Source organism: Saccopteryx leptura, chromosome 3 (genome assembly GCF_036850995.1).
Source record: "Saccopteryx leptura isolate mSacLep1 chromosome 3, mSacLep1_pri_phased_curated, whole genome shotgun sequence".
Lineage (NCBI taxonomy): Eukaryota > Metazoa > Chordata > Mammalia > Chiroptera > Emballonuridae > Saccopteryx > Saccopteryx leptura.
Window position 1 is genome coordinate 227019471 of NC_089505.1, and position 27237 is coordinate 227046707.

Consider the following 27237-nt stretch of genomic DNA (forward strand, 5'->3'; position numbering starts at 1 on the left):
ATAGTGTCCACCCGGCATGCAGATGTCCCGGGTTCTATCCCTGCTCAGGGCACACATGAGAAGTGACTCTCTGCTGCTCTTCCCTCTCCTCTCCCCCTCTCACAGTCAGTGGCTCAACTGGTTCAAGCTGAGGACAGCTCAGTTGATTTGTGCACTGAACCCAGATGGGGGTTGCTACATGGATCCCGGTCAGGGTACATGTGGGAGCCTATCTCTCTATCTCCTTTCCTCTCACTTAAAAATTTTTTTAAAATAATAATTTTTAAATGTAGAAACTATTCTTGGCTCATGGAAATTGGCCTTAGTTTGCTGACCAATGTCAATGCTTTGCATCAACTATATACCTACTGCCCCTATTCTAACACAGCATCTTTCACAGGCCTGGCTGCGTGGCCTCCTGACACGTCAGAATCACATTCTCTGAATCTGTGGGTCTCATACTTAACGGTTCAGGAGAATTACTCGCAAGAGTCTGCATTTTAAACAAAATTCCCAGGTGATTCTGATGTTAATTAAATAATCTTATCCATTTTAAGTTACAGGTAAATTACAATGCTTTTTTTTTTTTTTTTTTTTTTTCATTTTTCTGAAGCTGGAAACGGGGAGAGACAGTCAGACAGACTCCCGCATGCGCCCGACCGGGATCCACCCGGCACGCCCACCATGGGGCGACGCTCTGCCCACCAGGGGGCGATGCTCTGCCCATCCTGGGCGTCGCCATATTGCAACCAGAGCCACTCTAGCGCCTGGGGCAGAGGCCACAGAGCCATCCCCAGCGCCCGGGCCATCTTTGCTCCAATGGAGCCTTGGCTGCGGGAGGGGAAGAGAGAGACAGAGAGGAAAGTGCGGCGGAGGGGTGGAGAAGCAAATGGGCGCTTCTCCTGTGTGCCCTGGCCGGGAATCGAACCCGGGTCCTCCGCACGCTAGGCCGACGCTCTACCGCTGAGCCAACCGGCCAGGGCTACAATGCTTTTCAATAAAACTCACCTTGGTTATTACAATACAATCATTCCTAATTTATATCATATCCTGTTGCCTCTAATAATGTATATAAGCTATGTACACATGTAATATGAGATACAAAGTATAAAATATGAATGGACTGCCCTGACCAGGCGGTGGCACAGTGGATAGAGCATCGAACTGGGATGCGGATGACCCAGGTTTGAGACCCCGAGGTCACCAGCTTGAGCGCGGGCTCATCTGGTTTGAGCAAAGCTCACCTGCTTGGACCCAAGGTCGCTGGCTAGAGCAAGGGATTGCTTGGCCTGCTGAAGGCCCGCGGTCAAGGCACATATGAGAAAGCAATCAATGAACAGCTAAGATGTCACAACGAAAAACTGATGATTGATGCTTCTCATCTCTCTCCGTTCCCGTCTGTCTGTCCCTATCTATCCCTCTATAAATAAAAATAAATAAATATTTTAAAAAATAAGAATGGACTGGACTGGATCATAAGTCATCTGAGAGTATCCTCCAAAAGCTCCTTTTCACATTCCCTGTAGTGTATGTAGTACCTTCCTCAAGGACAGAGGCTGATAAAATGCTTTGGATTTAAATGCTATTAAGGAAAATGACTCATTCGTGGATACATTTATTCCTACTCTTATTTTGTTTTCTGATTCTAAGGCCAAGGAAGACAGAAATGATCCCGAATATATAAAACACCACACAGTAATTAAAAATTAAAAGCAGAGTACAGAACAGTACATTTACCAAATAAATTCTACTAAACTATATGTATACATATAATTTATATAAAAAATGCTATACCCCAGATCTTTAAAATAATAGCTATCATCGACTGAGCTCAAAAATGTGGCAGGCACAAATCAAATGCTTATTTAATCCTTTGAGGTAGGTACACTTATCCACATTTCACTACAGCATAGAGATTAAATAACTTGCCTCTGAGGAGTGGGATTTTTAGTAATCGTTTCCTTTTTCCATGTTCATTTTATCCAGGCCATCTTTTGGCAATAGTCATTAATACTTTTGTAGTTTAAGAAAGCTTTTTTTTTTTTGGCCACACCAGGTGGTGGCACAGTGTTTAGAGCACTGACCTGGGACCCTGAGGACCCAGGTTCAAAACCCCGAGGTCACTGGCTTGACCCCAGGCTCACCAGCTTAAGCGCAGGATCAGAGACATGAGCCCATGGTCGCTGGCTTGAGCACAAAGATCGCTGGCTTGAAGCCCAAGATTGCTGGCTTGAGTAAAGGGTCACTGGCTTGGCAGGAGCCCCATGGTCAAGGCACGTATGAGAAAGCAATCAATAAACAGGTGCTGCAACTATGACTTGATGCTTCTCATCTCTCTCCCTTCCTGCCTGTTTGTCCCTATTTGTCCCTCTTTCTGTCTCTCTCTCTCACACACACATACACACACACACACACACACACACATAATTAACTTTAGTCTTCAAGTCATACTCAGAAAAGATGTGGCTTTTTGAGGGGGCCTTTAAACATATTCAATAATATCATTAATATAAGAATTTTTGTGAAGTTTTAGTTCTTCCATACCCAACAAGTATCGACCACATAAGGCAGTTTGTTCAAGGATTTACCCAGTAGGTTAAAAAAGCTAAATTTTGCAGTCCACATCATTTATTTTATTTTTCCTCACTAAAGACCATTAAGGTAATACTTTGGCCCTGGCCGGTTGGCTCAGTGGTAGAGCGTTGGCCTGGCGTGCAGGAGTCCCAGGTTCGATTCCCGGCCAGGGCACACAGGAGAAGCACCCATCTGCTTCTCCACCCCTCCCCCTCTCCTTCCTTTCTGTCTCTCTCTTCCCCTCCCGCAGCCAAGGCTCCATTGGAGCAAAGTTGGCCCAGGTGCTGAGGATGGCTCTGTGGCCTCTGCCTCAGGCGCTAGAATGGCTCTGGTTGCAATAGAGTGGCACCCCAGATGGGCAGAGTACTGCCCCCTGGTGGGCGTGCCAGGTGGATCCCGGTCGGGCGCATGCGGGAGTCTGACTGCCTCCCTGTTTCCAACTTCAGAAAAATACAGAAAACAAACAAACAAAAAAGATAATACTTTGGTTTAATCTCCCAACCATATGAGAACTTCCTTTAAAAACAATTTTCTAAAGAACAAAAAATTATGCTCATGATTAATCACAATAACATAAATATTTTTTTTAATAAATGTTACCTTTATTATTCAACTTTTTTTCTTTTTGTGGGAGACAGAGAGTCAGAGAGAGGGACAGATAGGGACAGACAGGAAGGGAGAGAGATGAGAAACATCAATTCTTCATTGCGGTTCCTTAGTTGTTCATTGATTGATTTCTCATATGTGCCTTGACCGGGGACTACAGCTGAGCCAGCGACCTTGGGCTCAAGCTGGTGAACCTTGCTCAAACCAGATGAGCCCGCACTCAAGCTGGAGACCTTGGGGTCTCGAACCTGAGTCCTCCACATCCCAGTCCGAGCACTATCCACTACGCCACCGCCTGGTCAGGCAATAACATAAATATTAACCCAAACTTAGTTCAGGAAGTCTTCTGTTAAGTACCGTATTTCCCCATGTATAAGGTAATCCCATGTATATGACGCACCTTAATTTTGGGGCCCAAAATTTGGGGAAAAAAAAGTATTACATAAAATTATTGAACTCAAGTTTTATTCATCATAAAATTCATACAACTCCTTATCACTGTCAGAACTCCCATACATTAGCTTGTCCTCATCTGTGTCTGATGACGAACCACTGTCTTCAAAGAGTGCAAAAACAAGTGCAAAAAAGCGGAAAATGCAGTAAAAAACTACAACCACTGTGTAAGATGCACCCAGTTTATAGATCCCAAATTTTTCGGAAAAAGTGTGACTTATACATGGAGAAATAAAGTAAATCTCACTCCCCATTCTCTTACTACTTCCCACCTTCCTCCTTTATACTGCTCACAAAAATTAGGAGATATTTTATAGCTAGCTTCATATTCATTTTTGAAATATTACCTAATTTTTGTGAGCAGTATATATTCTTAAACTCCCAAGTTTTTCCTCCCTACACTGTCCCCTCCCCAAGAATGCTCTCCATTGTTCTTCATGTCACTGAATCCTTACCTAAAAAAGTTTTGCTAAAAAAAAAAAAAAAAAGTTTTGCTCTTGGCCCTGGCCGGATGGCTCAGTGGTAGAGTGTCAGCCTGGCATGCAGGAGTCCCGGGTTAGATTCCCGGCCAGGGCACACAGGAGAAGCACTCATCAGCTTCTCCACCCCCCTCCTTCCTCTCTGTCTCTCTCTTCCCCTCCCGCAGCCAAGGCTCCATTGGAGCAAAGGTGGCCCGGGCACTGAGGATGGCTCTGTGGCCTCTGCCTCAGGCGCTAGAAAGGTTCTGGTTACAGCAGAGCAATGCCCCAGATGGGCAGAGCATCGCCCCCTGGTGGGCATGCCGGTAGATCCCGGTCAGGCGCATGTGGGAGTCTGTCAGACTGCCTCTCTGTTTCCAACTTCAGAAAAATAAAAAAAGTTTTGCTCTTAATAAGCACTAAGTCACCTGATGAATTAAACAGACTAAATACTCACCAAGTTTTCCTTTTCGGAATGACCACTTCTTCAGTCCCTTAATGTGAAAAATAAAATAAAGTGAGTCAATTTCCCAGTACTACTACTGCAAAGTACTATGTGTTAATATAAAAATGGAATTATTTCAATATATTCCTATATACCTGTTACATCAGCTCCTTCAACCTTTGGGAGGGCTGCACTTTCAGAAAAAAATCTGCAAAAAATAAGAGCCCTAAAGTTAACACTCAGTAGTGAAGTTCCCCCCTCACCTCCACCTATGTGTATTTTGAGCCCATATTTTCCAATTACCATGGATCAAAATGAAGGGATTAATTAATTCATGCCAACATACACTGAAAAGATATGGCCTCAACACCAAGTTCAAAAACATTAAAAATAGATACAGATATGGAAACAATATGGTCAAATTTTTAAACCAAGCAATGCCATTAAAGTCAGAGAAAGAAAGTAAAAATTTAATAGCACTTAAACAACTGAACAGCTGATTTGAAATATCAGGGACTTTCAACTTTGGGACTCTGAAACACTTAAGAGGGACAATTCAATGAGCTAATTTTATATAGATAATGCCTTAATAAAAATTAAAAGTATCTAATTAAAGCAACTCTGGCAAATTATGAAGATCACTACCTTTCAATCACTTTCTTCAACTCTCAGGAAAGTACCAATTATGTATGTCCTAATTTAAACCTGGAAATGCTGATTTTTTTTTAATGCAAAATATAGAATCACTGACCCATGACTGAGTTTAAAAATTTTCTGATCACACTAAAACATAGTCAACATATCACACAGATGATGTGCACTATTATTTTATGTATTCCCTTCCTAAATGGCATTGGTACCATTCCGAAAAATTTCACAATGTGATTAGAAAATTACTTCCTCTACTGGTATCTGGTCTCGGGCATCTCCCCCCCCCCCCCCAAAGCATCTTTTTATTTATTCTTTTTTTTTTTTTTTTTTTTAGAGAGGAGAGGGAGAGACAGAGAGAGAGAGAGAGAGAGAGAGAGAGAGAGAGAGAGAGACAGAGAGGAGAGACAGAGAGAGAGAAGGTGGGGAGGAACTGGAAGCATCAACTCCCGTATGTGCCTTGACCAGGCAAGCCCAGGGTTTCGAACCGGCGACCTCAACATTTCCAGGTCAATGCTTTATCCAGTGCGCCACCACAGGTCGGGCCCAAGCATCTTTTTAAAACAATACTTCTCTAAGGACCAACTCTTTCAAATCATGCTGGAGGATTTTTATATTCAAATACACAGATCACTGTTGTCTTTGACTAGAAAATTCTGAGATGTCTTAATTAAACTAAAACAGATCGGAATGAAAGATACAAAAAGGGGTAACACTCAAAAACCACCCTTAATTTGTAAAAATCTTAAGAGTTCTCCCCGTTCTTTCTGGATCAGTGAAAATCAAAGCAAGTCATTTCTTAAAATTTGGGATGAGATTGGTAACAGACACACTAACTAGAATGCTGCTCCATGATGAGGGGATCTTGGTCCAGCCCACAGTTCTAACTCCTCGGTAGGCCAGCTAACCAATAAATACCTTCCTAATAAATACATTTTGATTTCGCTTACAGGGACGCGGATTCCGCACGCTGATTAACGCAAACACGCGGCTACGAGAGGGCGCATGCGCATCTGCATCATCGTGTCTCGTTCCAGAGCGCTCACGAAAGAGGGGATACATAGGATAGGGTTGACTCTTGAGTCTTCCTCTTAGGTTCCCCAAGCTTCTCTTACCTGCAACTAGGGGCCCATCCACTTGAACCTGCCCGCCGACCCATTACCGGCAAGCAAAGCCTGCAGTGGCCCCTCAGCCAGCGAACAGAAGAGCCCACCGCCATCTTTGACTTTTTTCGCATTGCACGATGGGAAAGCATGCCCTCCACCTACTGGATCAGCAAGGGAGGTTTTAGCTCCCCACTTTAGCTCCCTATTGGCCGTTGGAGCCGTCTTTCCGCGGCGACGCCCTTCAGCCTTTCCCTCCAAAGGCGCTCTTTGATTGGCCGCTGCTAGCCGGGGCCTGGGATGTGGGCGCCCGGTCGGATCAGCTTCTGCAGGGTCGCTTTGGGCTGTGCAGCTGCCCACTATGGATGGAAAGTTCGAGTCCGGTACCGGATGAGAAGTTGCTGTAGCCGAGATGCCTTCTGACTTTTTCCCCAGGTGGGGACTGAGTCTTTCGAGCTTCTGGAGGAGCCTCTGGGCAGCATCTATGCCCCGCGGTCACACTCCCAGTCCACCGCAACCTGGTCCGGGTGCGCGACGGGTCAGGGCCTCGAGCCGAGGCGTGCTCACGGCCCGGCGACTCGGTCCCCTCCGGCGGATGATTCGCTGACCCAGCGAGTCGGCCGCCTGCTGCCCTGTCGGGGATGGAACGAGGACTTGCGGGGAGAGCCGGGTGCCCGGGAAACGCTGTCATCTGCTGGAGCAGGCGGCCGTTGGGAGGCTCTACGTCCCCGGAGCATGCACCAGCCTCCGCTGCGACCTCGGCTAAGGGTCTCGGCACCCGAGCCCAGGAGCCGCCGAGCGCTTGGTTCTCTTGGACCAGCTGGGGCTTTCTGAGGCACCGTGATAGTCCTTGTCTTCTGGGAACCCAGGCAGGGCGTCGCTAACAAGACCTAGGCCGGAGGCGGGGATCGAACCCAGAGCCTGGACGTGAGGCCGGGTCTAGAGGCTGGAAGGGGCAGTTCCCACGCCGCGGGCCGCCACATGCGCTCGAGTCCCAGCACAGGCTCTGGCCCCGGCTGCTTCCAACGCGGAGGAAAGGGACTTGGTTAGGAAAAGGGCAAAGAGGCCTGGCTGAAGTGATCCTGGGCTTGCCTGGGGTTGGGGGCAGTGGAGGCGGACAGTAAAGAAGAAAGGAAATGTACAAAGGTGGGTGCGGTGGGGTTTTTTAGTTGTGTTGTTGTTTGGTGACCGTGATGGTAGACAAACTTGTTCCAGCAAGGCGGTGCTCTGAGCCCCGCTGATAATTAAGGAACTGTGTTCTTGAGTCTTCGGAGAGAATATCCCCACTATTTTAAAACAGGACTTTATTTAAAAAATAAACTATCTCAGCATGTAGGTGTCTGAGGTGAGACGGCCTATTCCTGCCAGGGTAGGGTGCCACCTAGGGCAAGACTGTCAGGGGAACCTTTGCCTGAACTTGAGTGATCCTTCATTGGCTGTCCCCCCTGGGGGCTGTAGGCACTCATTAAGGCTTAGGCTCACCTCCTCCCTTCTTTCCCTGTGACAATTACCCCTGCTGGGACTGACTCTTGCCCACTTCTTTGGCCACCCCAGGTAGGATCCTTATAAGTCAGTCCGCCCTATGGTCCTTTAATACTTCTCTGGTTATTTGGTCTCCTTAACCTCTGGATGCACCTTTTGAGTGAAAGGGCTGATCTTTCTTTGCCCCATCCACTGTCTCCATCTTAACGCTGAGGTGGGGCTAGACATACAGTACTGTGCTGAATAAAGATCTGTAGGGAGGTTTTTCTGCTGGCACCTGTTCAGGGACATACAGTCAACACAACAGACATTGATCAAGGACTTCCAAGTGGTCTGAGCCCTTTGCTGTGATCACTGCTGGAGCCATAAATGCACGTTTGAGACTCCTCTGTTCCCGCAGCCATTGCTGGTATCTCTTTGGCACTGCTCTAGAAGGCAGTGACAGAGTTTGCTTTCAAAGCACCTCTCTTCCCGCATAGTGACCTGCATAAAAAAGCACAGTGCATGTGATTCATCCATGTTAAGGAACACCTCTTCTCCCCCAAGCCTGTTCCCAATCACACTGCTCCCAGCTGTGCAGATGGCCCAAACTGCCCTGTTGACTCCTAAGAAACCTGGGAGTCACTGGTACTTCCCTTCCTTTCTCTCACTTTCTTAATATGGCCAGAGGTCCAGTGTTCTCATCTCTTAAACCGCTCTCAAATCCACTGGTCTCTGCTGCCGGGATCCTAGACCAGGCTCCCATCTATCTCCTGAGCCACTGTGGAAGCCTTGTCATAGGTCTCACTGCTTCCACTTTCAATCTTCCCTCTTCCTCATGGCAGAGTACCGGTGCAGGTCTGGTAAGTGACTCCCCCTTCTCCCACAAACTTAAACATCCTCCAGTGGCTTCCTTTGCTTCTGAAATAAAGACTTCACTTTTGAAGGGGCCCCAAAGGCCTGAATGACCCACCCATGCTGACCTCTTTTCCCCACCAGTGCACCACCCTCAAACCTTCCTTTTCACCACATGGACTGCTTTCAGCCCCTGGAACCATGAGTGGTTCATAATCCAGGGTCCATTCTTAGAGCCCACACCAGGACACGACGCTCAGTCCCCAGCCAGCCTCACCACCTTGCAAGAATCGGCACCAAGATCTTTCCTTATTCCCTGGAGGCACCCAAATCCTTCCTTTAATCCTTCAAGGATCTCCCTGTGCAGGAGGGCAGGGAGGCAATGGCACTGAGCAGTGTCAGAGGGTGGAGACAGCTTGTCTCAATGGCGTTCGGTCTGTGATCATCTTTCTCCCCATAAGATGATGACAATAGCCAGGTATTGTTCCAGCCTTTTTGTATGTTATGTAATTTTCACAACAACCTTGTGAGACAGGTACAGTTATCCCTTATATCAGGGGTCCCCAAACTACGGCCCGCGGGCCACATGCGGCCCCCTGAGGCCATTTATCCGGCCCCCACCGCACTTCTGGAAGGGGCACCTGTTTCATTGGTGGTCAGTGAGAGGAGCATAGTTCCCATTGAAATACTGGTCAGTTTGTTGATTTAAATTTACTTGTTCTTTATTTTAAATATTGTATTTGTTCCCGTTTTGTTTTTTTACTTAAAAATAAGATATGTGCAGTGTGCATAGGGATTTGTTCATAGTTTTTTTTTTATACTCCAGTCCTTCAACAGTCTGAGGGACAGAGAACTGGCCCCCTATGTAAAAAGTTTGGGGACCCCTGCCTTATATTATTGGTAAGAAAACTGCAGCACACAGATGAACTAACTTCCTAGGCATTCTGGCTCCAGAGTCAATGTTTGTTTGCTTATTGTCAACGTTTTTATTATGGGGATTTCCAAACATAAAAAAGTGGAGACTGTTGACAGTGATTCCTATGCACTAGTCACTCGGCTTCAATAATTACCAATGAAAGACTAGCCTCATTGAATCTATACGTACAACCAATAAAATAAGTGAATGATTTTATTATTGTTATTATTATTTTTAAAGGTTTTATTTATTGACCCTGGCCAGTTTGCTCAGTGGATACAGCGCTGGCTTAGCATGCAGATGCCCCAAGTTCGATCTCTAGTCAGGGCACACATGAGAAGTGACTATCTGCTTCTCTCCCCTTTCCTTTCCCCATTCTCTCTCTTCCCCTCTCACAGCCAGTGGCTCAATTGGTTCAAGTGTGGCCCTGGGTGCTGAGCAGAGCTCAGTTGATCTGAGCACATAAGCCTCAGGCACTGAAAATAGCTCAGTACTCAAGCATCAGCTCCAGATGGTGTTGCTGGGTGGATCCCGGCAGGGCACATGTGGGAGTCTGTCTCACTATCTCCCCTCCTCTCACTTTTAAAAGAAAAAGTTAAAATTTTATTTATTGACATTTTTAGAAAAGAGAGAGAGAGGAAGGAAGGAAAGGAAAGGAAAACAGGAAGAAAGGAAAGAAAGAAGGAAGGAAATAAAAGTGAGGGTGGGGATAGGAGTGGGAAGCATCAACTCAGGAGTGGGAAACAACTCGTAGTTACTTCTCGCATGTACCTTGACCCAGCAAGCCTAGGATTTGAACCTGTGACCTCAGCATTCCAGGTCAATGCACAACCACAGGTCAGGCAACGAATGAATTATTTTAAAGCAAAACCCAGGTATCACATCATTTCCTTGTACCTGCTAGTAAGTATTTCTTTAAAAAAAATAAGGACTTTTTTTGTCAGTTGTTTAAAATTTTTTAAATTTTAGAGTAAGTTTAGATTTACAGAAGTCAAAAAGAACAATTCTTGTATAACCCTCATCCAGTTTCCCCTGATGTTATCATCTTATATTTCCATGGTATAGTTGGTAAAACTCAGAAACCAACCTTGAAACATTAGAATTTCCCTCATTCTTAATGTGGCCGAAGGTATCTCTGTGATATTACGGATGTGTTCCTCTGTTCCCTGTAAACTTGAGGCCATGCTTTTAACCTCTGCCCCATATTGCCTTCCGAAGGGGGAAAGATGACAAGACAGCACCCGGGGAAGCTCTGTGACCTGACTGTGCTCCCTCTTCTCCTCCTGTACAGCTCATTTCCTGTCTTGAACCTGCTCTTCTCTTCAGACCTGACACCATTTTTGGCACGTTGGGCCCCCTCGACAGTAAACAAACACATGCTTTTTTCCATTTGTGTTGTAGTCTCTGCACAGATAAATTTTAAAAAAACTTTCTTAATTCTTTGGAGTTCTCACTTATCTGCCAAGATAACTGGGGATAGGGGTGGGCTGTGGTATGCTGGGCTCTGAAATTGCCTATGGTGGCATAGCATATGGGTTGCATAGGGCTCCCCTGGGGTATGGTGAGCTTGCTGGGCAGGAAAATGCACTCTTTGCTCCAGGGTGGATAGGTTTGTGTGGCTGAGATTTGAGAGACATTAGGGAAGTTTCTCATATAGTGTACCTGAAGTAAGTTCTAAAACGAAAGTGACTTGTAAGTAATTATGTGTTTTAGTGCAGTGGTCCCCAACCTTTTTTGGGCCATGGACCGGTTTAATGTCAAAAAATATTTTCATCGACAGGCCTTTAGGGTGGAATGGATAAATGTATCACGTGACCGAGACAAGCATCAAGAGTGAGTCTTAGACGGATGTGACAGAGGGAATCTGGTCATTTTTTAAAAATAAAACATCATTCAGACTTAAATATAAATAAAACGGAAATAATGTAAGTTATTTATTCTTTCTCTGTGGACCAGTACCAAATGGCCCATGGACCGGTACCGGTCTGCGGCCCGGGGGCTGGGGACAGAGGAGCCACTGAGCCATTTCACCCGCAGGTGTTGTAAAGTACCAAAGGCTACAGAATTAATATTAATATTTTAGGAGGCTTGGAGAACATTTTATTAATTTGGATTAAGGTGTGCAAAGAAATTGTGAGAATAGTCTCTGTACTGTGTGATTGGCATAACCAGGATGGCCCTTGGCATTGTATTGTAAATGCAAGGGGAGGAAAACATGGATTCCCAGACATTCCACCACACCTGTGGGGAAAGGGGTGAATGGCTAGCAGGAAGAGAAAAGCCAAAATAAACCTTTTCTTATAGCAATGAGTCATTTGCGGGCATTTGTCCCCACCGGAAACTACCTCTCCTATGTAAATGTGTGTGTGACTCTGGACAAAGAGATAGCAGATAAACACTAGATAATATAGGAATGCCTTTAATATGTAAAGAGACATCTTTCTACCATTGTGTTGGCTTGTAAACTTTGTTTTCCCCAAAATAATGTATAACTTGCAAATTGAACGTAGTCCTATGATGTTAAAGGACATATGACTATAACCAATAGTGGTAAGGGGCTCCTAATTGCAATTTTTGCTTCTGTACTTCCCACTTACAAAACTATAAAAACTAAGTAGAACAAAGGGCCAGCGTGCTTGCTCTCCGTCAGATTTCTGTCGGAGCTGCCGCTGCTTGGCCAAGCTAAACAATAAAGCTTTGGTGTGTAAACTACGGACCTTATTTCTGTCTTTCATGTTTTGGGTCCCTCCGAATTTGGATTAACAGGGACCACTGTTTTAGTCATTTATGTCCCATAGACTAGAGCAGGGGTCCCCAAACTACGACCCGTGGGCTCCATGTGGCTTCTTGAGGCCATTTATCCTGCCCCGCCGTACTTCCGGAAGGGGCACCTCTTTTATTGGTGGTCAGTGAGAGGAGCACATTGACCATCTCATTAGCCAAAAGCAGGCCCATAGTTCCCATTGAAATACTGGTCAGTTTGTTGATTTAAATTTACTTGTTCTTTATTTTAAATATGTTGGGCAGATAAAATGTATTATGCTCACTTTGTTAAAAATGGCACTGCCCACGTGAGGCCGTCGCCCAGGTGATATTAATGTGTGTTGCGAATCCTTGTAGCCTGGGGCTTGGTTTTGGGATTAAGCCTTTCCCACCCTTTTTGATGTGGGGTGGTACAATCCAATCATGCCTCAGAGAAGTGACTTTGTATTAGAGACTTCCCTATTTTATATATTGGATTAGAGGTTGTGAAGCTACACTATAAAGTGGGGGCAGAAGGTGTAAAGCCAGTAGGCACGGCCACTACTGCAGCAGCCTGGCCAGTGCAGGTTCGCATTGGATTCGGACAGTCGGTAAAGAAACAACGGAGCCAAGAACTGATGGGCCTTCATCTTTAATTCTAGCTTGCACCCGGCGGGCAAGTAAAAACACACACTGGGCTCCAAAACCCAATCACATTCAGTGCTCACAAAGCTACTGATTTATCCGAGTTTCCTAGAATCAAAGGTTTCTAGCTCACCAGACTTATTCTCCTCAGTTCCCCATCTCCTTCCTTCTCCAGCATCAAACTGCACAAACTTGCATCTCACTCAGCACTCCGCCATCTTGGCTGCTTCTCCTAGCCACATGGCCTCTTTCTGCTCTCTGCTCTGCTCCCTCTGCTCTCTCATGCTAGTCATCCCAGGAACCAAGAGAGCAAGCTCCCGCTCCGTCCCCATTTTATAGTGTAGCAATCCAAACTCTTAATCCAATATTCAAAATAGGGAAGTCTCTAATACAAAGTCACTTCTCTGAGGCGTGATTGGATTGTACCGCCCTACACCAAAAAGGGTAGGAAAGGCTTAATCCCAAAACCAAGCCCCAGGCTACAACGATCCTGCCTGCCCCCAACACACATTAATATCACCTGGGCAACGGCCTCGTGAGCATTGCCATCTTTAACAAAGTGAGCATAATACATTTTATCTGCCCAACACTAGGAAACTCGGATAAGTCAGTGGCTTTGTGAGCACTGAATGTGAGTGGGTTTTGGAGCCCAGTGTATGTTTTTACTTGCCCCCCGGGTGCAAGCTAGGATTAAAGAAAATGGCCTATCAGTTTTTGGCTCCATTGTTTTTTTACCGACTGTCCGAATCCAATGCGAACCTGCATGGGCTGGGCTGCTCTGATGGTGGTCCTGGCCATGGCCACTGGCTTTACAAATATTGTATTTGTTCCTGTTTTGTTTTTTTACTTTAAAATAAGACATGTGCAGTGTACATAGGGATTTGTTCATAGTTTTTTTTATAGTCTGGCCCTCCAACAGTCTGAGGGACAGTGAACTGGCCCCCTGTGTAAAACGTTTGGGGACCCCTGGACTATAGAATGACTATTTCCCACTGCTGTGGAAAGGGTCAGTCCCTTGTTCAGTGGCTCTCAACCTCTGCTGCACATTACTCACCTGGGCAGGTTATTAAACAGACACTGAAGCCTGGAGCCCACCCCAGGCCAATAGAATTTGGACCTCTGGGGTCCAGATGGTTTTTGGAATACCCAGGTGATTCACTGCACAGCCTGGCACAGCCTTTCTTCCTTTGGGCTAGTGTAAGGCCAGGAGCCGCCATCGTGGCCATTCACATGCAGGTTCCCATTGGATTCGGGCAGACGATAAAGAAATGGCGGAGTCAGAGGACGGGGGGCCATCCTATTTATTGGTGTCTCACCAAGACAGGCAAACCACAAAAGAAGACAAGGGAAAAGCAGAAAACCAGCTCTTCCCATGAAGGGCAAGGGATCAGGGAAGCCCCTGCAATTGTGATAGCAGGAACTGTGTGTCCAAGCTCCTGGTCTGTCCCACTTTATAGTGTAGAAAACCAAAATCCCTTAATCCAATATACAAACAAGGAAGTCCCCGATACAAAGTCACCCATCCAAGGCATAATTGGATTCCTCATGAGAGTGCACCACCCAGATAATACAATCATTCAAGGGTGTGGGGAAAAGCTTAGTCCCAAAACCAAACCCCAGGCTACAACGACCTGGCCTGCCTATAGCCTGTCCCCCACACCCAATATAAGTCACAAGCGAGCAAACATATATATCACATTTACAAACTTATTTGACCAACAGCTAGGTTCAGTGAGTATTTCATTCCTAAGGGCAGTGATTTAGAGATCTGGGTACAGGAGGAGTGTAGGTGCCTTCACAGACCATTGCCCTCAGCTGCTGCTCCCCAGGCCGGATCTGCCCCAGTGGCGGTGGAGGTGGGAAGGCCCTGCCCCAGGGGCGGTGGAGGTGGGAAGGAAGCATATACTGCAGGCTCCAGCCCCTGCACAGAATTAGCTGACTCATCTTTCTTGTGAAAGGCTCTGGAAGGAATCAATTGACTGACTCATTCTTCAGGTCAAGAAAAAGGGAAAAAATATCCACTGATCACTGATTGGGTCAAGAGGGGGCAAAAATTTTTGGGGGGTGAGGGGAAGGCCATACATTTTAAACTATTGAGAAAATAAAAGTTAATTAGACTGAAACAAGCAGAACCTTCCCTGCCATTCACCGGGCCCAGAGAACAGGCATTAGTAATGCAGTAACAAAGAAAGGACCCGCTGCTTATAGACAGTGTCCCAACAACCCACCTCTTGAGTTACCACTCTTCGATACTCACTGAGAAATCAGTTTCCCAGACCTCTGGGGTCTCTTTTATAAGGACACTGATAGCACTCAGAAGGGCCGTGCTCTCAGATCCACCCGCCTCCTAAAGGCACACCTTAGGCATTAGGATTTAACCTGTGAACAGTGAAGGGACACAAATATTCAGGCTGTAGTAATAACCACAGTATAGTTATTATATGCAGGAAATTTAATATGGAATCAATACTTTTATTAATCTATGACCTACATTTTTGTCAGTTGTCTCAATAATGTCCTTGAGAGCATCATCCCCCACCCTTCCCATCCAGGATTCAGTCCAGAATCATGCAATACATTTAGTTGTCTCTTTAGTTTCCTTTAATGTGGATCAGTTCCTATTCTTCCTTTGTCTTTATAACATTGACATATTTGATGAATAGGCCAGTTATTTCATGGAATGTTCCTCAATTTGGGTTTGTCTGATTAGATTTAGTCGTTCCAGAATACTACGAGAGCGATACGGTGAACTTGTCAAGGTGTCATATCCAGAGGCACACAGTTCCCTCCCATCTGCCTGTCCTGATCCTTTTAACATGTCCCCATCATTTGTGGAGGAGGGGGCACTTTATTACTTTCTGGCACAAGAAAATGCACCAGTCATATGTGGTACCTTTCCTGCCCAGCCCCTGAATTAGCTGCTTCTTAAGGAACCCTGATTCATTTTAGTGGACAGAATCCGGGTGTCATTCTGTCTCTTTGCTACCCATTCACTGTTTGTCGGCTCTACTTATTTCCTTATCTATGAATTGGAATCATCCTCTTTATACGCCTGTCACACCATCATAAGCATTTTTCCACATCATAAATGTCTGAAGACAAGTAATTCACTGCAGAGTGTTCAGACTCCCTTCACGTTTACAAATAATGTAACAGTGAGCATCCTCAGCATATAATATGCCTCTGACCAAACCTCTGAATGTCTCTGATTATTTCCTTAGACTAAATTATTAGAGGAGAAATTTTGTCAGGACAACAGTGTGGTCATCATGGTTTAGGCCATTTGAGTTGTAAGAGGTTAGAGAAGCAGCTATTTTTGTTAGGAATGGTGCTGAATCTTGAACCTGTATGGAAGGGCAGCACCTCAGTAGAGGCGGAAGCAGGAGGTAGAGAGCGACTCCAAGAAGGCATGCTATGGTGAGCAGATATGGTGGCAGCGTGGGGCCTGGTGTGTGCAGGGGACTTTGAGGTGACCCGGAACCTACTATAGGCCCTTAATCAGGAAGGGGAAGGAGCAGAAGTTGGCTGCAGGATCTGAGCAAAGGGACGAAGTATGGAGGCTTCCATTTCCTGCACTATGCAGAGGACGGTGCTAGGAGGGCTGTGGGGTCCTGGGAGGATCTGGGGCAGAGCCTGGCAGTGTCACGAGGCATGAGCCCCCAGCATTTGCAGCTTTTCTCTTTGTCCCCTAGCTTGGCACCCTCCTCCTCTTGAGCTTGGCTTTGCCAAGCTGGCCCTGCCCTCCACATCAGCCTTGCTACACCCACGAGCCTCAGACTCTGAAGCAGACAGGGAGCAGGCAGCCCCAGGAGGAGGAGCAGGCCAGAGTCCAGCAGACAGTGCGACATCTCTGTTTAGCTCCCAGAAGTGATCAGTGTGTGGGAGAGGCTGCCTGGCCCAGATGACGCTCTTGAGGACCAGGATGAGGAGGTCTCCAGAGGCAAAGCCAGCTTTTGCAGGAGCTCGATACACTTGAGAGTTCCTGGCCTTGGGAACTCTCAGCCTTTCTCCTGCAGCTGAGATGTCCTCACCAATCATACGGGGAGAGTCTGATGAACTGCCTCCTCCCCAGGAGAAGCCTGAGCCATCAGAACCTGTGAACCTCCAGGGGAAGCAGGGGGTTCCCCAGCTGGAGCTGGAGTCCAAGCCCAAACCCAAGTGGATGTTGGACAAGGAGCTGCAGCCCAGCATGCCACCTCCCAAGCCACTCCACCTCTCCACACCCTCAGATTACCCAGACGAGGAGGAGGAGGGAGAGGAGGAGGGAAAGGCTTCGGTGGGGCTGAGTGGCAGGGGGCAGAGACAGAGAAGAAGACACTTCCCCAAATGTGCTGGTTGCTGGTCTCCAGGAGGCCAAGGAGGACTGCAGGAAGCCTGGGTCAGAGTCTGACAGCTGTTCTGGAACCCTGCTGGGCGAGCCAAGCCTGGAAGAACCAGTGGGGGATGCCAACCCCCCTGTGTCGGGGCCCTGTTTACCTCTGCTCACCAGCTACCCTGAGGGTCCTGTCCCCATACTCTCTTCCTCCAAGAGCCCGGTTCTGCAGAGTCAGCAGGTCTGGGGGGCTCTGGAGAGAGGAGAAGGCCCTAAGGCTCCTGAGCCCCAGAGCCAGGAGCCAGCAGGAGAGGGGCATGGGCCCCTGCCCGGCAGCTCCCAACAGCCTCATCTGTGGGCTTTGGAGGAGGATGCCTTGAACCCCTTCTCATCTCAGGGGAGCTGAGATCCCCCTAGCCTTCCATCCACATCCCCTACAGAGTCCAGGGACTCTTCCAGCTACTCTGGACCAGAAGAGCTGCCCACCCCTCACCCCCAGAGCCTGCCTTTCCACCGCCCCCTCTCCTGCCCTGGGCCAGCCACTGCCACAGGGAGCCCAGTTCTCCGAGCTCTACCTTTCCTGGCCCCTGGCCCCTGACCTCTTCCTCCCCGCCCCTGGGGGAGCCAGCCTTCCCCCCTGGGGGCTCCCCCACCCCACTTGGGGAGGACCACACTGCAGCTACCCCAGCCTCCCTGCTTGTGCTTCTGCCCTTGGAGACATGACCAGCTGAGGAGCCACAGCCCAGTCCCAGGTGAGCAGCCACCCTGAGAGCACTCACCAGGAGGAAGAGGTTGAAGGGGGCAACTCAGCCCTCCTGGGGTGGATGAGGGTCTTGTTCACCCAGGCAGGACGAGGGAAACTTTGAAGACATGAGCCTTCTGTGGTACCAGCTCTGCAATCACCTTTTGGGGGCACTTGGACCAGCAGGTGCCCCTACAAGCCAGGACTTTGGGAAATAACACTGATGAGAGGCAGGGAGGTGAGGAATGGGGTGGGGAGAGGTAACCAGGTCTCAGGTCTGGCAGGGGAAAAGGGATGAGGGCTAGGGCACTCAGCCGCTGGGGCCTGGGGGCAGTGAAGCTCTTCAGGTGCCCCACCTCTGTCCTCTGCACAGTCCTCTGTCACAGGCCCCAGGGTGGGAGGCTGCAGAAGGCAGAGAGCCAGAGGACAGGAGGGGCTGAGACTGAGATCAGAGAGGAAAGCAGAGACACCTTTGGAGGAGAAAAAAAAAAATGCTCCCTGTATGTGTCTCTCAGAAGAAAGCGTCTCCAGCCCCATCAGTTGCTTCCTGGTTTGTGTCTGTGCCTTCAGAGTGGTCCCCATGCGCTTAGGACTGTGCTGAGTTGACAGTGGTTTCATATGCAACTGTGGTCACTATGGCATTGGTCTGTTTTGGAAAAATTAGGAGGCTGTGACCTCACCAGGTGGTTGATGAGGGGTGGCCAGGTCGCTTGAGGTGATACGGTGTGATTTAGCTGGGGCAGACGGTGTCCAGAGTCTGGAGGGGCACCAGCACTCTGGGAGGCCGGAATGGAGAAGTGGGGGCAGAGGTGGTGGCTGCCTCTGATGAGCAAGGCAGGCGAGGGGTGAGGGAGCAGATAGGCCCCAGCACTGGCCTCTGTGAGGCCCCACTGGTGCCTGTCTTCAGTCCTCCAAATTCAGTGACCATTCATTGTGAGTCAGACACTTGACAGGCACGAAAGCTGATGTCCCCACTGTATTCCCAAGGAGTTCTAATCCAGTGGGGAAGACAGAAGTTGTCACGGTCCAGCCATGACAAGTCTATTCTAGGGTCTCGAATGAGAAAAGGTATGAAATTGAATAAATGATAAGAGACTTAAAGATATATACATACAGATGGGTTTGGGAGGTTGGCACGGCGAATAGTCTCTACTGTTCCTGAGCCATAACATGGCTTCTCCCAAAAGCACATTCGTCTTTATTTGGGGGGGGGGACAACGTGCCCCATTAACAATTCAATTGTTTCCAAGACAACTCAAAGACAACCCCCACCATGCCATTCAAATTTAACTTTACACCAATAAGAAACTAGCTTCCAGCCTCTTCCGGAGAACATGGGTGGGACAAGCAAGAATCAGGTATAGCTCCTTGTTAACTAGGCAGGTGAGGTGGGGGTTGGGCCCAGCACCTCTGTCCCCTAGATATATCCAAATTGCAAAAATATCCTGTTTATATTTCAGTCCCCAACAGATCCTTCTTTCGTATTTTTTAAAACTTCAATTCATGTGCTGTGATCATACTCATCTGAATTCCAATGTTCTGATTTGGAGGCAGACTGGAAAAATCTAAAATAAACAACAAAATTAGAATAGCCAATGCTAACAGATACTATAACAAGTGTCCTAATACAATTAAGTGATTAAAGCCTATTAGATTATCAAGCAAAGTCTTAAGTAATACAACAGGATCTAAAATAAAATTCTTACAGTCTTAAATGTCCTTAACATGTTAATGTAATTTCACCAAGTCCATGTTGACACCATCACTGCTTCATATTATTTGTAAATGTAACCCAACCCCACTTCAGTCTGAGAACTGTCCCAAGGAGTCGGAGTCACACACATTCAGGAAAAGTCCACAAGGCTCTGGTGTTATGGTCACATTTCCACACTTTGCAGCTAGAGTCCAAGTCCCAATGACCACTGCTTCTAGCTGGTAATGATTCAGGTAGACTGGAAAAACCATCTGCAGCATGTGTGGAGACATAGTTTCTGTTTTCTTTAAACTAGAGAGGTGAACCCAGGATGACTTTCCCTGGAGCTCTGCAGTGGGGTGGTAAAGAGAACCTTGGGATATACTATGCTGGGTGGCAGAGGTAAATTTGTCTAAATTAGGAGCAGGTCCCAACCTAAAATAGGCATGGGGCATTGAGGCAGGAGGAATAAAGTAGACACTATATATTAAACAAAGCAGCATAAAATAAGACTCAACACCCACAACAGAGATCTTTGAGGGATGAATAAAAACCCAAATATTCAGGCAACACATAGTAAGTGGCCCTTGTATCCATAAGAAATGAGATCTGTGTACGTGCTACTTGGAAGAAATATCCTAGGCTCATCCACAGTGATGTGAGATGAGGCCAATGGACCTGGGCACCTTTAGCCTTCAGTGGCAAGTCCCAGCAGGTGGGCAAGATTAGGTCACAGGTGGCTGGAGCAGGGCTGGAAGAGACTGAACCCTCCCTTAGAGGAGCGAGGGGGCAGCTTATCTTACAGTGTCCCTTTTGCCCAACAATAAAGGGCTCCTGGTGGGAGTGAGAAGCCTGGCAGGCTTTATATATATATATATATATATATATATATATATATATATATATATATATATATATATATATATATATATATATTTTATTCATTTTAGAGAGGAGAGGGAGAGACAGTGAGAGAGAAGGAGGGGAGGAGCTGGAAGCATCAACTCCCATATGTGCCTTGACCAGGCAAGCCCAGGGTTTTGAACTGGCGACCTCAGCACTTCCAGGTCGATGCTTTATCCCACTGTGCCACCACAGGTCAGGCCGGCTGGCTTTAGCTTAATGATCTCCCTTTCCACTCTTGAAGCAGGGTCCTGATGGAGTCCTATGAGGCCCCTTCGGGGTGTTAGAGCCTTTAAGGGCGTATGCCAAGAGCTGGTATTTTGCCCGATCTCTTTTGGGCTTTGTCTGCCTTATGGTCATTATAGATCTTAAAAGCCATGCTCGGAAGATCTTGCTGAGAGGTTTGAGGGTCCTCATCTGCCTATATAAACTTTTTCCATATATCTGGAGCTCTTTGGAAAAAGATAAAACAGCGTAATTAGCTGGATCAAAGAAAAGAGGGTAGACGTTTGCAGGAGAAAGAGGTTTGGCGTCTCCGGAACATCAACATCCAAAAGAAATTTTTTAAAGTAAAAGCATGATAAGGTAGATTTGCAGGAGTACCAGGATATGACTCCCCCCCCCCTTTTAAATATTATTTACAATTGACCTTTAAGCATTTGTTGAGCACACTTTATAATATTTTGATTTCAAAGATTGTAAGAAATACATGTCTTTATGTTAACTTCTAACAAAATATAGTAAATGCATTTTCAAGCAATATTCCAATACTTACTAAAACATTTCCTTAACATTAATTAACAGGCAATTTAAAGAGTATATATTTAAGCCGGAAAATTCCAGTGTGACTTTCATTATTCTCCTATAGTAAAAAAAAATCTTGCCCTGGCTGGTTGGCTCAGTGGTAGAGCATCGGCCTAGTGTGCAGGTGTCCCGGGTTCGATTCCTGGCTAGGACACACAGGAGAAGCACCCATCTGCTTCTCCAACCCTCCCCCTCTCCTTCCTCTCTCTCTCTCTCTTCCCCTCCTGCAGCCAGGGCTCCACTGGAGCAAAGTTGGCCCGGGCGCTGAGGATGGCTCCATGGCTTCTGCCTCAGGCGCTAGAGTGGCTCTGGTCGCAACAGAGCGACACCCCAGATGGGCAGAGCATCGCCCCCTGGTGGGCATGCCGGGTGGATCCCGGTCAGGCGCGTGCGGGAGTCTGACTGCCTCCCCGTTTCCAACTTCAGAAAAATACAAAAAAAAAAAAACCTTTACACTTTTATTATGTGAACTATGCTGCTTCAAGCCTTTCAGCTTGCTGCTTGCAGCTTGGAACAGCCTGGCTAACTTAGCAAGTCTTTAGCATCCACATTCCTTTTTTTTTTTTTAAATTTAAATCAGCATGCTTTACTTATTCCAATTGAAATTATATATTTGTAGGGATAAAATCATTTTATTTTTTCAATATTAGAGCTGGCATTTCCAATTTTTGTATGCAAGAACTTAATTCAGGACTTAAAAACAGACACATTTAGACATTAAACAAAAACTTCACACACAATCACACAAATGAAGAGTGAAACCCAGGATTTTAGAGATTTGTGACCTGCTTGATTTTACATAAGGCTATTTTAATAGGAACATAATAAAGATAAATACCAAACAGAAATCTCTCTTGAAAAACTCAAGACGGCCGTATGAGATCTCTGTTTAGCAACATCCAAACAGGCGCCCCCTTCACCCTCTTTCCAGGCATGGAACAGGAAAGAAATAAAATGATCTAAAACATTAAAGAAAATTAGATAATAATACAACTTTCAAAAACATCCCAGTCTTCTCAACATTCTCCACAGAGAAAGGGATGAGAGCATAGTGAAATAGCCGTGTACAATTGCTCTTGTGAAGTGAGTCTCTCATCCAGAATCATGGTGTCTCACCAATCATTCAGGAACCCACTGAGGAGCTTCAGCAGACCTAAGAAAAACACACACATATCCTCGGCCCCATAAGAGAACAGGATCTGGCCCTTGCCAGATTCCTGTGAGCGGTCCCTCCATCGCACTTCAGGGAAGGCTTTCCTTATAGGATTCCAGAGTCTCTCAGCTGCTGGATGACCCTGTATATCAGTAATCAAAAAATTTAAAGTAAAAAGAGCATGACAAAGAAGATTTGCAGGAGTTCAAGGGTATAATTCCCCTTTATAAATTTTTTCTAATTGATTTTTAAGCCTTTGATGCGCACGTTCTACAAAGCCTTGACCCTGGGGATTATAAGGAATTCCCGTCTTTAGGTCAAGTCCAAAAGTCTGACAAAATGTAGTAAATGCTTTTTCTACACATGCAGGAGCATTGTCAGTTTTAACCAGTTTAGGAAGTCCAATAATAGAAAATGCATACAAACAATGAGCTATAACATGCTTAGCAGCCTCTCCTGTTCTGGCAGAGGCTACTATAAATCCAGAATAAGTATCCACTGTAAAGAGGACAAAGGACTGTTTGCCAAATGAAGGTGTATGAGTAACATCCATTTGCTAAAGTTGTCCTGGTAGGAGTCTCGAGGGTTAACTCCAAATGAAGGGGCAGATTGTAGTATAGGACACCTTGGACAGGATTTAACAATCTGCCATTCTGCTTCCTGAGAAAGTTGAAACTTTACACAGGGCTGCAGTGTTCTGGTGATGTGGTGATGAATAGTATGAGACTGAATTGCTTGATCTGTCATGGTTGCTCCAATAATTTTCTTTTGGGTAGCTTGATCAACAAGGGCATTCCCTTGTGCTAAAGCTCCAGGGAGCATGGAGTGAGCTCGAATATGTCATGTCCTATAAAACATGGAGTTCTATGTTGACGTACAAGTCTTTGAAGAAGGAGAAATTGCTGAAATAGTTCCTCATCAGCAGTTTTCCCTAAGACAGCAGTCTCTATAGTGGAGACAACCATAAGTAAATATTTGCTGTCTGTATACAGCTTAAAGGAAGAACATGGCAAGTGCTGAAAAGCCATGATAATGGCATGTAATTCTACTCTTTGAGCTGATTTTTTTTTTTTCAGAGACAGAGAGGGAGTCAGAGAGAGGGATAGACAGGAACGCAGAGAGATGAGAAGCATCAATCATCAGTTTTTTGTTGCGACACTTTAGTTGTTCATTGACTGCTTTCTCATATGTGCCTTGACCACGGGCCTTCAACAGACCGGGTAACCCCTTGCCAGAGCCAGCGACCTTGGGTCCAGGCTGGGAGTTTTGCTCAACCAGATGAGCCCACGCTCAAGCTGGCAACCTCGGGGTCTCGAACCTGGGTCCTCTGCATCCCAGTCCGACACTTTATCTACTGCACCACCACCTGGTCAGGCTCTTTGAGCTGATTTTAAGGCAACTGTTTCAGTATAAACTTGTCCATTGATTATTAAGCCTGCTATTTCTGAACTGGACCCATCAGTAAAGACTGTAGGTGCTTCAGGAATGGGTTCATTAACAATTGTCTTAGGAAAGACAAATGTAGTAATTAATGAAAATTGAACTATTTTATCAGCTGGGTAGTGAGAATCAATTTGGCCTGTAAAATTTGCAAAAGCAATTTGCCATTTTGTGGAAGTTTCCCAGAGCCATTGTTGTTGATCCTTTGAAAAAGGAACAATAATTTGAGGCTCAAAACCTATAAACTGTAAAAGTCGCCTATGCCCCTTGATAATCAAGGAGATGACAAGATCAAAATATGGAGATAAAACTTTCTTAGGAGTAACAGTTAAATGAATCCATTCAATAGGACCTGAAGTTTGGCACAATAGTCCCGTTGGAGTGTTAATTCGAGAGACAAATTAGTAAGGCAATTAATTCTTCAGGATTTATGCATTTTAGTTGTGCTTGTTGCAAGGCTTTTTCTACAAGCTTTAAAGCTTGCTGTCCTGCAGCTGTAAGTACCCGAGGAGAAGCTGGTTCAGTCAAGCCTCTAAGAACATCAGAAAGTGGCTTCAGTTCCCTGGTATTTAATTTCAAGGAAGGTCTAAGCCAATTAATATCTCCTAATAATTTCTGAAAATAATTTAAAGTTTACAAATGATCCGTCCTGATTTCTAATTTTTGTGGATGAATTTTTTGTCCCTTAACAATTTGTCCTAAATAAGAGAAAGGCAAAGATTGCTGTACCTTTTCAGGAGCTATATAAAGTCCTGATTATTTCAAAGAATATTCTAGTTGTTGCAAAATGGTCAGCACAGTGTCTTTATCTGGATGAGCAATAAGAATATCATCCATATAATGAATTATGTATGCCTTAGGGTGCTGCCTTTGTACTGAAGAGATAGCTTGAGCAACATATATTTGGCACAAGGTAGGACTGTTAGCCATACCTTGAGGCAAAACTCTTTACTGGTATTGCTCCATTGGAGCCTGGAAATTAAGTGAAGGAACACTGAATGCAAAACGCTTGCAAAAATGAGAGTTTAAAGGAATAGTAAAAAAGCAATCCTTTAAGTCAATAATTACAAGGTGAAAATCCCATGGAATGGCAGTAGGAGAAGGCAGTCCTAGCTGGAGAGGACCCATAATTTACATAGTCTTATTTATTGCTCTCAAATCTTGTAATAGCCTCCAGTTTCCTGATTTCTTTTTTTAAAAATTTTTTATTTATTCATTTTAGAGAGGAGAGGGAGAGACAGAGAGAGGAGAGACAGAGAAAGAGAAGAGGGGAGGAGCTGGAAGCATCAACTCCCGTATGTGCCTTGAGCAGGCAAGCCCAGGGTTTCGAACCGGCAACCTCAGCATTTCCAGGTCGACGCTTTATCCACTGCACCACCACAGGTCAGGCTCCTGATTTCTTTTAATGACAAATATAGGTGTATTTCATAGGCTATTAGAAGGTTCAATGTGCCCAAGCTGTACTGCTCTTATACCAATCAAGCAGCTGCCTTAAGTTTCTCCTGAGAAAGAGGTCATTGGTCTACCCATACAGGATTTTCTGATTTCCAAGTAATTGGGTCTGCACAATGCATTATTGAGGTAGCAGGAGTTACCAAGGCCCCTATGCTAAATTTTTATATCCTAATCCATGCCTTCTGGTATTGGGGGCCACATCTAAGGGTGTGAGAGTTCCCCTCTGTTCTTTCCCTAATCCCTAGTGGGCAAAAATCCCTGATCAAGCATTTGAGTACTGACTAAACTATTAGGACTGAAAACCAATGCTCCCATATATTTTTTTTTATTAATTCATTGTTTACATAGATTCTAATGTCACCCATGTTCCCCAGTAAACCTGCCCTGTCTCCCTCCCCGTAACACCTTCCCCCCTTCCCTCCAGGATTTGCTTTCCTGCTCTCGTCCCATCCTATCACCCTATCATCCCCTTTCCCTCTGTCCACTTTCCTTCTGGATCCTTGATCCCGCCTCTGTCTCCATTCCTCTCCTCAGTTCATATTGTTTGTTGGATTCCTCAAATGAGTGAGGTCATATATTTTTCTTTCTTTGCCTGGCTTATTTCACTTAACATAATAGTTTCCAGGTCCATCCATGTTGTCGCAAAAGTTAAGATTTCCTTCTTTTTCATGGCCCCATAGTTATCTATTGTGTATATGTACCACTGCTTTTTAATCCAATCGTCCACTGATGGACATTTGGGCTGTTTCCAGGTCTTGGCTATTGTAAACAATGCTGCCATATACATGGGGGTGCATTTCTCCTTTTCAAACTGTGCTATGTTATTCTTGGGGTATATTCCTAAAAGTGGGATGGCTGGGTCAAAAGGCAGTCAATTTTTAATTTTTTGAGGAATCTCCATACTGTTTTCTACAATGGCTGCAACAGTCTGCATTCCCACCAGCAGTACAGGAGGGTTCCCTTTTCTCCACATTCTCACCAGCACTTACTCTGTGTTGTTTTGTTGATGAGTGATCAACTGGTGTGAGGTGATATCTCATTGGGGTTTTAGTGACTAGTGATGTTGAACATTTTTTCATATGCCTATTGGCCATCTGCATGTCCTCTTTGGAGAAGTGTCTATTCATCTCTTTTGCCCATTTTTTTGATTGGACTGTTTATCTTCCTGGTGTTGAGTTTTACAAGTTCTTTATAAATTTTGGTTATTAACCCCTTATCAGATGTATTGTGGAATGTTTTCCCATTGTGTGGTTTGTCTTTTTATTTTGTTCATATTGTCTTTAGCTGTGCAAAAGCTTTTTAGTTTGATATAGTCCCATTTGTTATCCTGTCCTATATTTCCCTTGTGCGTAGAGATAAATCAGCAAATATATTGCTGCGAGTGATGTTGGAGAGCTTATTGCCTATGTTTTCCTCTAGGATGCTTAGGGTTTCATGACTTACATTTAAGTCTTTTACCCATTTTGAGTTTATTTTTGTGAATGGTGTGAGTTGGTGGTCTAGTTTCATTTTTTTTGCAGGTAGCTGTCCAATTTTCCCAGCACCATTTGTTCAAGAGACTGTATTTACTTCACTGATGTTATCACCACCCTTGTCAAATATCAATTGCTCATAAAGGTACGAGTTTATTTCTGGGTTCTCTGTTCTTTTCCATTGATCTATATGCCTGTTCTTATGCCAGTACCAAGCTGTTTTGAGTACAATGGCCTTGTAATATAACTTGATGTCCAGAAGTGTGATACCACCCACTTTGTTCTTTTTCAAGGTTGCTGAGGCCATTTGTGTTAGTTTTTGGTTCCATACGAGTTTTTGGAATATTTGCTCTATATCGTTGAAGTATGTCCTTGGCA

At 45.6% G+C, this 27237-nt stretch overlaps 1 protein-coding gene and 1 pseudogene across 3 annotated transcripts in view; one reads left to right on the forward strand and one right to left on the reverse strand.

Annotated features, from left to right (window-relative positions):
- Positions 1-6402, reverse strand: part of PTCD3 (pentatricopeptide repeat domain 3) — a 43642-nt gene extending 37240 nt beyond the window's left edge. For all 3 annotated transcript variants that reach the window (XR_010750356.1, XM_066377795.1, XM_066377794.1), the window contains exons 1-3: positions 6279-6402; positions 4671-4723; positions 4528-4564 (exon numbers count right to left, since the gene is read on the reverse strand). Coding sequence is in view for 2 of the 3 variants with exons in the window: in XM_066377795.1 (XP_066233892.1) it covers positions 4528-4564; positions 4671-4723; positions 6279-6400 (212 nt within the window). In the remaining variant the exon portion in view is untranslated. The remainder of the gene's footprint in view (positions 1-4527; positions 4565-4670; positions 4724-6278) is intronic.
- A 163-nt stretch (positions 6403-6565) lies between these two features.
- On the forward strand, positions 6566-27004 carry LOC136400689 (uncharacterized; annotated as a pseudogene).
- The last annotated feature ends 233 nt before the right edge of the window (positions 27005-27237 follow it).